Source organism: Zootoca vivipara, chromosome Z2, assembly GCF_965207765.1.
Source record: "Zootoca vivipara chromosome Z2, rZooViv2.hap1.1, whole genome shotgun sequence".
Taxonomy (NCBI): domain Eukaryota; kingdom Metazoa; phylum Chordata; class Lepidosauria; order Squamata; family Lacertidae; genus Zootoca; species Zootoca vivipara.
The window spans coordinates 47,274,434-47,287,196 of record NC_142585.1 but is presented as its reverse complement, the minus strand read 5'-3'; the positions used below and the strand labels follow the sequence as shown (position 1 = coordinate 47,287,196).

Genomic DNA, 12,763 nt, shown 5'->3' with positions numbered 1-12,763 from the left:
TCCGGTCCGATCCCTTATTTTTCAGGCAGGAACTTGGCAGGTATGACTAGATCAGGGTCTCCAAACTAAGGCCCGGGGGCCGGATGCGGCCCAATCACCTTGTAAATCTGGCCTGTTGACGGTCCGGGAATCAGCATGTTTTTACATGAGTAGAATGTGTGCTTTTATTTAAAATGCATCTCTGGGTTATTTGTGGAAGGCTCGCTGATTGTTGTGGGGTAAAAAGGTAAAGGTACCCCTGACCATTAGGTCCAGTCGTGACCGATTCTGGGGTTGCGGCGCTCATCTCGCGTTATTGGCCGAGAGAACCGGTGTACAGCTTCTGGGTCATGTGGCCAGCATGACAAAGCCACTTCTGGCGAACCAGAGCAGCGCACGGAAACGCCGTTTACCTCCCCTATTTACCTACTTGCCCTTTGATGTGCTTTCGAACTGCTAGATTGGCAAGAGCTGGGACCAAGCAACGGGAGCTCACCATGTCACGGGGATTCGAACCGCCGACCTTCTGATCGGCAAGCCCTAGGCTCTGTGGTTTAACCCACAGTGCCACCTGCTGCGATTGTGGTGGGGAGGGGCAACCAAAAGCCAGGGAAGCAGGGCGGGGGAGATATGATATACTGCAGCTCGTCATTGCAGGTCTCACTCATGTCTTTTCTTGCAGTGGACGATAGGGCGGGTCATTAAAAAAAAAATCGGAAACGTTTCCTCTCTTGATCTTATCTCAGGCGTATGGTAAAAACACAGTCAAATTTCAAATTTGGAACAAATCGGTTAATATTCAGGCCCTGCTCCTACAGATTGAAATTTGCCCCACTAGGAGTGATAAAAACATAGGAATTTGACTCCTTTAATTCTCAGTATGTTAAATTGTGAACTAATAGACATAAATTTTAGGTTTTATGTAGAGCAAGAATAGTTGCATACTATTATTTTCTGCAATATTTACAGTGTTTCTCCTAAAATAAGCCATACCCCGAAAATAAGCCATACCCCGAAAATAAGCCATAGTGTTAGGCAGTTTAACCAACAAAAACACACGGTGGCTTATTTTCAGGGGATGTCTTTTTTTATATATTAAGTATGGTACAGTTTAACCTACAAGGTTAAACTGTACCATACTTAATTTTTTTTAAAAAAGACATCCCCTGAAAATAAGCTACCGTGGTTTTTTTTTTAGGAAATTAAATATAAGACGGTGTCCTATTTTTGGAGAAACACGGTATTTATTTAAGAGAAAACATGTTGATAATTTACATGAAAAACCAATGGTTTTGAAAAAAATTATATGGAACAATTAAGCAAACGGTGTACTCAACAAGTAAACATAAACAATAAAACGCCACTCATATGATGTGTTGTGTCAAAACATCACATTAGATTTAATTACTTGGTAGAAATTGTACTAAATGCTTACATTTTGTGTAATTAATAAAATTATGCTATTGTACATGCACACCATCTTATATCATGCTAAAAATACCGGTATGCTTTTATGCATGACACTAAACGTCTATTTTGGTGCAAAGTCCTTCTTTGTCTCTTGTTTGGGGAATTTAGAGTGATTGTTCATTGTTGTTTTGATGGTAGCGTCACGTCTTTTCTCTCCAATAACACACCATATTTATCACTCGTAGTGAGGCCAAATTTCAATCTGTAAGAGCAGAGTCTAAATATTAAGCGATTTGTCCCAAATTTGAAATTTGACTATGTTGATACCATACGCCTGAGATAAGATCAAGGGAGGAAACATTTTCGCAGTATTTTTTTCGATATTATTATTATTATTATTATTATTATTATTATTATTATTATTATTATTATTACCCACCCTAGTGGACAAGGTAGTTCTCTGACCTGAGGAAGAAGTCAGCCGTGCTTTTGGAATTGCTGATGAACTGCAAGTACGAGCTGTCACAAGTCAGGGACCGTTGGTAATCGACATCCACCATGCCGAGAAATTTTCGGAAGCGGGTAAAAGCAGGAGCAGCGTATGTCCTCATCTCAAAGCCCTGCCGGGAAGCAGAACAGAGTTCAGTGCAGAGGCAGAGAAAGGAGCAACCAGAATGCTCAGGGGGCCAAAATGCTGCCTGTGGGAGTCTCATGTGGGGTGGAAGAGTAAAACAAAGACAGAGACAGGCTTGACCGGCAGAGCCTGTGGAGTAAGTGCGATCCCACCTTTACCTCTCAGATCATTCTTATTACAATCAGAACACGTCACAGATTTCAAACGCTCCAGTGACAATTCATTCAGCTTTCCCCAGCTCCTCCCAAAGGTTCCCAAATGGCAGGAAGGTGAGATACAGAGACATCTCATGAGAAGGTGAGATACAGAGAAATCTCATCAGAACTACAAAAGGATCTTGCATACTTGGTAAGAGGACGTAGGAACAGTAAAAATTCCTGAAAGGATTAGGCAGGGGGAACATCAGGAAACAGGTTTTACCCCCTTTAGGATCTACTTCAAAGGATGTTTACCAAAAGGGGGAGAAATGCAAAAATGCCTCTTATCACCAAATGTTTAGACAAATGGTTTGTGCCTGCTCAAACCCAAATGGTTGTGTTTGCCTGAAAGCATCTCAGGTTGAAACGTGATTTTTCAAGTACAGTGGTACCTCTACTTACGAATTTAATGCGTTCCGAACGCACATTCGTAAGTTGAAAAAATTTGTAAGTCGAATCCCCTAGGAATGCATTGGGAGAAAAAAATTGTAAGTCGAAACAACCCTATCTAAAAATTCGTAAGTAGAAAAAATCCTATCTAAACAGCATCCAAGATGGCGGACGGAGCTTCGTTCGTAAGTAAAAACATTTGTAAGTAGAGTTATTCGTAAGTAGAGGTACCACTGTATAGAGAAATGGAGACTTAAGCATCCTGTGGACTTTATATCGCAAATCATACATTCTATAGCCCAGGTGGAAAAAGTCTGACATAATGAAATATGAAATTCAAGTCATCCTCTTCAACCACACACATGATCCTAAATCTATGATTTCTTTCAATAAATCCCTGGGATGCTACTGCTACAGCTGCTCTTCTGATGGAGAGGGCATGGAATGCTTCAATTCAGTGTGAATTCTCTGCTTCACACACTTTTTCAAAGCAATATATATGAGAACTGAAACACAGCAGGCCTTCAAAATGTGTCCTCGTCCAAATTGTCCATTGCTATGTTTTTGTAATTAGTTTATTGTGGCCATTGGCCCACATCAAAAACAAAACAGAAAGCAAAAACAAACAATTTGTCATACATTAATCACAGAAAAAGAATTTGACATCCTTTGATATATTTGAACATGGCCATCATATCATATCATATCAATAGGAGTATAGCATCTAGATCAAGAGAAGTAATAGTACCACTGTATTCCTCTCTGGTCAGACCTCACCTGGAGTACTGTGTCCAGTTCCGGGCACCGCAGTTCAAGAAGGATACTGACAAGCTGGAACGTGTCCAGAAGAGGGCAACCAAAATGGTCAAAGGCCTGGAAACAATGCCTTATGAGGAACGGCTTAGGGAGCTGGGTATGTTTAGCCTGGAGAAGAGAAGGTGAAGGGGTGATATGATAGCCATGTTCAAATATATCAAAGGATGTCATATAGAGGAGGGAGAAAGATTGTTTTCTGCTGCTCCAGAGAAGCAGACATGGAGCAATGGATTCAAACTACAAGAAAGAAGATTCCTCCTAAACATTAGGAAGAACTTCCTTACAGTAAGAGCTGTTCCACAGTAGAATTTGCTGCCAAGAAGTGTGGTGGAGTCTCCTTCTTTGGAGGTATTTAAGCAGAGGCTTGACAGGCATATGTCAAGAATGTTTTGATGGTGTTTCCTGCTTGGCAGGGGGTTGGACTGGATGGCCCTTGTGGTCTCTTCCAACTCTAGGATTCTAGGATTCTATGATTACCCCTTAACCTTCTCTTCTCCAGGCTAAACATATGTTCCAGCTTGTCAGTATCCTTCTTGAACTGTGGTGCCCAGAACTGGACACAGTACTCCAGGTGAGGTCTGACCAGAGCAGAACACAGTGGTACTATTACTTCCCTTGATCTAGATGCTATACTCCTATTGATGCAGCCCATAATTGCATTGGCTTTTTGAGCTGCTGCATCACACTGTTGACTCAAGTTTGTGGTCTACCAGGACTCCTAGATAGACTTGTGGTTGGGAAGTTTCCTTTGGGGACCCCCACCCACAGGATACCAGGATGCCTACCTCGTGCATCTGCCTAAGCACTGCCTTAATCTGATCCTCCCTCCGGACGTCCTGCAGAAAGAAAGAGAGTCAGAACACGCCCCCTTTCTTTCCCCCTTCTCCCCCACTTTTTTCTCCCCCCTTTTCCCCTTATTGTGCTTAGAACTCCCAGCAAATTCCTCAGAATTTCCCAGCAAATTCCTCACGTGCTTGTCAACAATAAAATACATCTCTTTACATGCAAGAAAAACTTGAATCTCTCAGGCATTTCTCAAATGCTGAGGCTGCTGAACAGACTCTTGTAGCACAGGGTTGTTGTTTAGGGGGTATTGCATGTGGGGTTGTTGCTGTTAATTTTATGTGTCTCTATTTTGGATCTGCAGGGATGAGCCAGGGCGTTGGAGGGAGGAGGGGTGGGATAGGTCATGGATCGGGACACGTGGGGGGAAATCACAGGGATGACCAACAGCAACGCGTGGCCGGGCAAGCTAGTAAATCATAAGATTCAAAATTGTTGTTGTTTAGTCGTTTAGTCGTGTCTGACTCTTCGTGACCCCATGGCGTGCTATGGTTCATGGGGTCACAAAGAGTCGGACACGACTAAACGGCTAAACAGCAACAATTTTGGATCTTATTATTTACTAGCTGGCCCGGCCACACGTTGCTATTGGTCATCCCTGTGATTCCCCCCACCCTGTCCCGATCCATGACCTATCCCACCCCTCCTCCCTCCAACCCCCTGGCTCATCCCTGCGCACGCATCGTGAACATTTTTATATATTTAGATTAAAAAATTTAGAAAGAAGAACATGAGAAGCAGAAGTTATTATTGTTTAATTTTATTTTGGGGGTTGTCAGAAGGTGTAGTGCACCACAATGGTGTGGCAGGAGAGGGTGGTGGGAAGGTTCAAGGCCAAGTGTGTGCTCAGAGGAAACACCCATCATCCCTGGCCATTGACCATGCTTCCTGGGGTGATGGGGGTTGAAGTCCAAAAATATCTGGAGGGTCACAGGTTCTCCATGCCCAGTGACAGGGAACCTTTCTTCAGTTCAAGGGCCTCGTTGCTTTCTGAGCAACCTTCAAAGGGCCACATGCCAGTGGGTAGGTGGGTGGGGCTGGTGCAAGACTGGGCAAAGCAAAAATGTCAATATTGTACTACCGGTACCTCTGTACCGTGCAATGTTTGCTCACCATTGTTTGTGCAAAGAAGACATCTTACATGCAGGAGGCTAGTTTCTACCTCCACACTCACACACCCTTCCCCATAGTCCATCAAGGCAAGAAAGAACCATGATCCAGGATGCAGCAACACTCCATGAGTGTGCAAAGTAAAGGCAGCAAGGAGTGTGACTTGGGGAAGAGGGGTATGGCCTCGGGGTAGTCGCGAAAGCCAGGCAGATAAACCTGGGGGACACATTTAGGCCTCAGGCCTGAGGTTCCCCACCAATGGTATTTATGGGTTCACATAGCACTGTCTATGCATACCAAGAATGAGGAACCTGCCACTATTGAGCTCTTGTCTCGCCAGAGTGGTACATGCTCTGGTTATCTCCCGCTCAGGGCCGGCGCATCCTTTAAGGTGAACTAGGCAGCTGCCTAGGGCGCCAAGATGGAGGGGGCACTGGCCAGCCTGCCCGCCCGCTGCCCCCCAGGTGCTGCCTGGGGCCGCCACCACTGCACCTCTCAGCTGTTCAGCGGAGGCGGCCCCAGGCCTGCGCTCCCCTCACGCCTCCCAAGAGCTGCCTGAAGCCACTGAGTTCGGTGCCCCTTCCGTGCCCCTGATGGAGGGGTAGGCCCAGCCCGGGCCTAGGGATGGCCCTGGAGGTGCCCTCTCCACTCGCTCACTCGAGCCGCGCCTACCCCTCCAGCAGCTAGGCTCCAGAGGAAGCAGGGGAAGGCTGCGCCAGAAACAGGGAAGACCGCTAGCTGACAAGGTGAAGAGACTGCTTTTTACCCCTTCCCCTCACCAACAACCAAGGAACTCTCTTTTTATTTTTTATTCCACTCTTATTTTTTCTTTAAAAAGGTCAACAACTCTGGGAAATGGGGGGCGGGGGCGCCAGAAGGTGATCTCGCCTAGGGCGCAAAAAACCCTAGCACTGGCCCTGCTCCCACTTGGACTACTGCAGTGCGCTCTACGTGGGGCTACCTTTGAAGGTGACCCGGAAACTACAACTAATCCAAAATGTGACAGGTAGACTGGTGACTGGGAGTGCCCGCCGAGACCACATAACACCGGTCCTGAAAGACCTACATTGGCTCCCAGTACATTTCCGAGCACAATTCAAAGTGTTGCTGCTGACCTTGAAAGCCCTAAACAGCCCTGGCCCAGTATACCTGAAGGAGCGTCTCCACCCCCATCGTTCAGCCGAGGGCCTTCTGGTGGTTCACTCACTACAAGAAGTGAGGTTACAGGGAACCAGGCAGAGGGCCTTCTCGGTAGTGGCCCCTGCCCTGTGCAACGCCCTACCACCAGATGTCAAGGAAATAAACAACTACCTGACCTTTAGAAAACATCTGAAGGCAGCCCTGTTTAGGGAAGTTTTTAATGTTTGATGTTTTATTGTATTTTTAATATTTTGTTGGAAGCCACCTAGAGTGGCTGGGGGGGGGGCATCCAGATGGGCAGGGTATTATTATAATTATAATTATTATTAACTCCCACCATCCTTGTAACTGTAACTCAATTGGCCAGGGCCGATGGACCTTGGGAATCCAACAACACCTGAGGGGCCACAGCTTCTCCATCCCTGATGTGGGCTTCTCTGCCCTCTCCTTCCTCCTCCCCATGGCATAGCGTGGGGTTGCCAGCACCTGGGTCGGGACAAGTGTTATCCCTGCCCCCGCCCCCTGTGGACTGGGCAGCTGGAGTGGAGGCGTGCATCTGAGGGGAGAGACTTTCTCCCTCTTGGGTGGGTGGCACCGCTGCCCTCCCCCTCCATCCCTCTCAGCCAGGCCAAGCAGTGTGTGGGTGGCAGTAGGAGAACTGAGAGCCGCCATCCTCACGCGCTCTGCTGTTGCCTGCCAACCATGGCCTCCCACTGCCAGCAAGGTCAACGCCAGGATCACTTAATGGAGGTGTCACCGCTCTGCACACGACAACCCCAACACAGCCTCTGCCCAGGGCCGGCGCGTCCATTTAGATGAACTAGGCAGTTGCCTAGGGCGCCAAAATGGAGGGGGTGCAGGCCAGTCTGCCCAGGGCCGTCCTAGCCAGGGCAGCACGGCCTGGAGGGAGCTGGCAGCACCACTCCGCCGCTTCGGCTGAGCAGGCACAGCCCAGAGGAGCGCGAGTTAGGGGTTCCGCCTGCCGCACCGCGCCCTCCCTCCAGCTCCCCATCGCGCCCTCCGGCAAGGCCAAGCGCGGCGGGCAGCCAGAGGGCGCAGCGGGAAGCTGGAGGGCGCGGCGTGGTGGGCAGGAACGCCGAACTCGTGCTCCGCCGGGCTGTGCTGCCTCCGCCTGCTCAGCCCCACTGCTTTGGGGCGAACAGCGAGGGAGGGAAACGGAGCCCTCCTTCAAGGCTTTGAAGCAGCGAAGCTGGGCAGGACGGTCCTGAGGAGACGGCCTTGAAGGAGGGCTCCGTTTCTCTCCCTCGCGGTTTGTTTTGGAGCAGCGGGGCTGCACACTTAGCTCCTGCCTAGCCCTGCTGCTTTGGGGCGAGCGGCGAGGGAGGGTTCCGTCTGGGCTGCTTTCCCTCCCCCCGCCCCACAGTGAGCAGGGGAGAAGGGAGACGCGGCCGCCCCTGCAAGAGGTGACGACAGGATCAGCGCCCCAAAGCGCTCCTTTTGGGGCACTCATCCTGCCGCCGCCTCTCACAATAGCAGGCTTCCTCCCCCCTTTCTTTTTCTCTCTCCCTTCTCTCTCTCTCCCCCACCCCTCCCTTCCTTCCTTCTCTCTTCCCTCTCTCTCTCTCTCTCTTGCTATTTCCCTCTCACCCCCCTCCCTCCCTCCCTTTCTCTCTCTCTCTCTATTTCCCTCTCACCCCTCCTCCCTCCCTCCCTTTTCTTCTGTCTCTTCCCTCCCTTCCTCTCTCTTTCATCCCTTCCTTCCTTCCTTCCTTCCTTCCTTCCTTCTCTCTCTCTTCCCCCTCCCTCCCCACCCTGCACTATTATTCTGTGGTAGCAGGGCTGCCACTGCTTTGGAACATGTAGCAGAGATCATGGTTACAAGGAACAGGTTGGATGTGAAATACACCTGTGTTTTAAATATGATTGGGGGGCGCGCCAGAAGGTGCAAAAAAACCCTAGCACCGGCCCTGCCTCTGCCGTAGCCTCGCCCTAGGTGGAAGCAGAGGACTCCTCCTTGGACTGGGTCTTGCGCCTTGCATTCCTCTGGCCCCGCCACCTCCATCCTCGCCACCTCACAGGCTGGGCGAGCTCTCACCTCTTGGCCAGCCCAGGAGCCGTGCGCGTGGGGGCATCTGAGGAGGAGGAGGAGGAAGCACTGCCCCAGCCCGGGACTCCAGAAGGCAGCAGTAGCTCAGCAGAGAGCCTGTCCTGGGAGCACCTAGTTGAATCCCTCTCAGGATTCCGCACCTGGTCGTCGTCGTCGTCCCCCGCACGCACTATGCTACCTGGCTCCAGATGGTCAACCTTGGGGTTCCAGGGGGAAGTGGGAGAAGTTGATCCCCCAGTCACAAGTCCCCAGAAGGCTCCTGTTTCAAAGTTGCCAAGGGGGCAACCAAGGTGGGAGTCAGTAGAACCTGCCCCCCACATCCTTGCAGCCCAAACTCACTGCAGTTACTGGGTGATTGATAGCATGTTGGACAGAATCCCTGAGCCCCTTCTTTATCATAGTGGTGAACTGATAGAGCGGGTGATCCTCGTTGATCTCAAAGAAGCCCAAAAGGTTCCACTGCTGGCGGATTCTCCAGAGGAGCCGATACATGAATGGGTTAAACCTCCGACTTCGATGTTTATGTAGATTCCCGCCATGCTAAAAGGGAAGGAAGGGAGGGATCAGCAGTGGATGGGGAGAGGCACTTGAATGCAGTAAAACCTCTACACAGTTTTCAAAAAGTATTAAATGTATCAATTATAATTTTTTTAAACAATGGAACTCTATCTACCTATCATCTACCTATCTACCTATCTATCTATCTATCTATGGTAAAAGAGATTAAGCATGTCAAGGTGTCTGGATCAGGTTGCCTAAACAAAAATGTTTTAAGCAGTGCTGGAAAGTGTATTGCAGGCATGTCCAACAGGTAGATCGTGATCTACTGGTAGATCACTGGACGTCCGTGGTAGATCACTGGCAGATCACTGGTTCCCCCCAAAGAAGTTCAACAACTTTGGCTCCCCTAAAAAAAGCTCAACATGTTTGCCCTGCACCCCCTAAAAATGTGGCTTTCTTCCTCCCTAAAAGAAGCTCAACAACTGTGACCTGAACCCCTAAAAGGGGGATAGATCCCCGCCAGTTTTTAACTCTGTGAGTAGATCTCAGTCTCTTGGGAATTGGCCACCCCTGGTGTATAGCAAAAGAACCTGTCAGGTGTCAACAGGTAGGGAGTTCCGAAGTGTAGCTGCTGCCACATTACAAGATCTACAGTGGTACCTCTATTTACGAATTTAATGCATTCCGAACGCACATCCGTAAGTCGAAAAAAATTGTAAGTCGAATCCCCTAGGAATGCATTGGTAGAAAAAATTCGTAAGTTGAAGCAACCCTATCTAAAAATTCGCAAGTAGAAAAAATCCTATCTAAACAGCATCCAAGATGGCGGATGGAGCTCCATTCGTAAGTAGAAACATTCGTAAGTCGAGTCATTCGTTAGTAGAGGTACCACTGTAGTTACAGGTAGGTAGCCATGTTGATCTGACGTAGTCTGAACAAAATTAAAAAATTCCTTCCAGTAGCACCTTAGAGACCAACTAAGTTTGTCATTGGCATAAGCCAATTTCTTTAGGTATCTGAAGAAGTGTGCATGTACACAAAAGCTCACACCAATGACAAACTTAGTTGGTCTCTAAGGTGCTACTGGAAAGATATTTTTTTATTTTGTTTAGATTACAAGATCTGTTACTCACAAGTGCAGAGTGAGTCTTCTGGGGCACCTGTAAGTACCATGTTTCTCCAAAAATAAGACACCGTCTTATATTTATTTTTCCTCAAAAAAACAACAACACGGTGGCTTATTTTCAGGGGATGTCTTGTTTTTTTTATTAAGTATGGTACAGTTTAACCTACAAGGTTAAACTGCCTATCACTATGGCTTATTTTCGGGATATGGCTTATTTTCAGGGGTACAGCTGATTTTCGGGGTATGGCTTATTTTCGGAGAAACACGGTACCAGCTCTGTAGATCAATGCAGAATTCTATTGTTTGTCTTGATTTTATCCCAGATTCAGTCCTCAGAAGGATTAAATGCAAGACCAATCACTGGAAATGTAAGGATGCAACAGTGGCCGAGAAAATTGTGGACACCCTTTATCAGTGGATAGCTATGGTTTTCCCAGTAGTGATGTATGGAAGTGAGAGCTGGACCATCAAGAAGGCTGATCGCCGAAGAATTGATGCTTTTGAATTCTGGTGCTGGAGGAGACTCTTGAGAGTCCCATGGACTGCAAGAAGATCAAACCTATCCATTCTGAAGGAAATCAGCCCTGAGTGCTCCCTGGAAGGACAGATCCTGAAGCTGAGGCTCCAAGACTTTGGCCACCTCATGAGAAGAGAAGACTCCCTGGAAAAGACCCTGATGTTGGGAAAGATGGAGGGCACAAGGCGAAGGGGATGACAGAAGGCGAGTTAGTTGGACAGTGTTCTCGAAGCTACCAACATGCTCCAAGACTTTGGCCACCTCATGAGAAGAGAAGACTCCCTGGAAAAGACCCTGATGTTGGGAAAGATGGGGGGCACAAGGAGAAGGGGACGACAGAGGACGAGATGGCTGGACAGTGTTCTCAAAGCTATGAACATGAGTTTGACCAAACTGCGGGAGGCAGTGGAAGACAGGAGTGCCTGGCGTGCTCTGGTCCATGGGGTCACGAAGAGTCGGACACGACTAAGCGACTAAACAACAACAACCACATTCACATCTAGGGAGGTTTACTCCCCAGTTCCCCAGGCTGGATAAAAAAAATGGCATCACCATGAGGTCTCATTCCAAGGAAGGGGACAGGAAGCTTTGGGGAACATACTGTCACTTGTCTAGGAGTAAAGCCCCACTGCGATCAGTGGGACTTTCTTCTGAGTAAACAGGCAGAATTGTCTGGGAGCCCTTTAAAAGGATCTGACGGTGCGTTCCACTGAGATGTAAGAAACATTGATTAAGAGAGTGTTAGGGGAAATATCAACAACCTCAGATATGCAGATGACACAACCTTGATGGCAGAAAGTGAGGAGGAATTAAAGAACCTTTGAATGAGGGTGAAAGAGGAGAGCGCAAAAGATGGTCTGAAGCTCAACATCAAAAAAACCAAGATCATGGCCACTGGTCCCGTCACCTCCTGGCAAATAGAAGGGGAAGAAATGGAGGCAGTCACGAAATTAAAAGACGCCTGCTTCTTGGGAGAAAAGCAATGACAAACCTAGACAGCATCTTAAAAAGCAGGGACATCACCTTGCCGACAAAGGTCCGTCTAGTTCAAGCTATGGTTTTCCCAGTAGTGATGTATGGAAGTGAGAGCTGGACCATAAAGAAGGCTGATCGCCAAAGAATTGATGCTTTTGAATTATGGCGCTAGAGGAAACTCTTGAGAGTCCCATGGACTGCGAGAAGATCTCTAACCTATCCATTCTGAAGGAAACCAGCCCTGAGTGCTCACTGGAAGGACAGATTGTGAAGCTGAGGCTCCAAGACTTTGGCCACCTCATGAGAAGAGAAGACTCCCTGGAAAAGACCCTGATTTTGGGAAAGATGGAGGGCACTAGGAGAAGGGGACGACAGAGGACAAGATGGTTGGACAGTGTTCTCGAAGCTACGAACATGAGTTTGACTAAACTGCGGTAGGCAGTGGAAGACAGAAGTGCCTGGCGTGCTCTGGTCCATGGGGTCACGAAGAGTCGGACACGACTCAACAACTCAACAGCAATAACAAGGGGACCCTGAGGGCTGCATTTGCTTCTGGGCAATTTTCCGAGGGCCACACAACAGTGGTGGGTGGGGGCAAAGGCAAAAAAAATGGGTGGAGACCTGAATGTAAATGTTCCTTTTGTACAGTAGGCTTGTTTCTACACCTACACCCCTCTCTATCCTCCATCCAGGCAACTGAGTGGCATGTTCAGAGTTCAGGGACATATTCCAGCCAGGCAAAAACACCTGGGGTGCACTCTAGGCCCAGTGAGGGGCGTATGGGTGAGGGAGAGTTCTAAGGGCCATGCAGAGAGGTGCATGGAGGGCTACACTTGGCCACTGGGCCCGAGGTTCTGTATTAAAGGATTGATTTGTGGATTCTGCGCAATCACGAGGGTGGGTCATTAAAAAAAAAAACCGAAGATGTTTCCTCCCTTGACCTTATCTCAGGCGTATGGTATCAACATAGTCAAATTTCAAATTTGGGACAAATCGCGTAATATTTAGACCCTGCTCCTACAGATTGAAATTTGGCCTCACTACAAGTGATAAATAT

General features: G+C 48.3%; 1 protein-coding gene across 3 annotated transcripts in view; it reads right to left on the bottom strand.

Moving 5' to 3' along the window:
* PIP5KL1 (phosphatidylinositol-4-phosphate 5-kinase like 1) overlaps positions 1–12,763 on the bottom strand; it is a 29,366-nt gene that overhangs the window by 13,080 nt on the left and 3,523 nt on the right. For 2 of the 3 annotated variants that reach the window (XM_060270225.2, XM_088665316.1), the window contains exons 2-4: positions 8,927–9,127; positions 4,212–4,262; positions 1,855–2,009 (exon numbers count right to left, since the gene is read on the bottom strand). In XM_060270225.2, coding sequence (XP_060126208.1) covers positions 1,855–2,009; positions 4,212–4,262; positions 8,927–9,079 — 359 coding nt within the window. In that variant the 5' untranslated portion in view covers positions 9,080–9,127. Of the gene's footprint in view, positions 1–1,854; positions 2,010–4,211; positions 4,263–8,575; positions 8,717–8,926; positions 9,128–12,763 lie in introns of those variants that run through there. The other variant, XM_060270226.2, reaches the window with a different exon arrangement.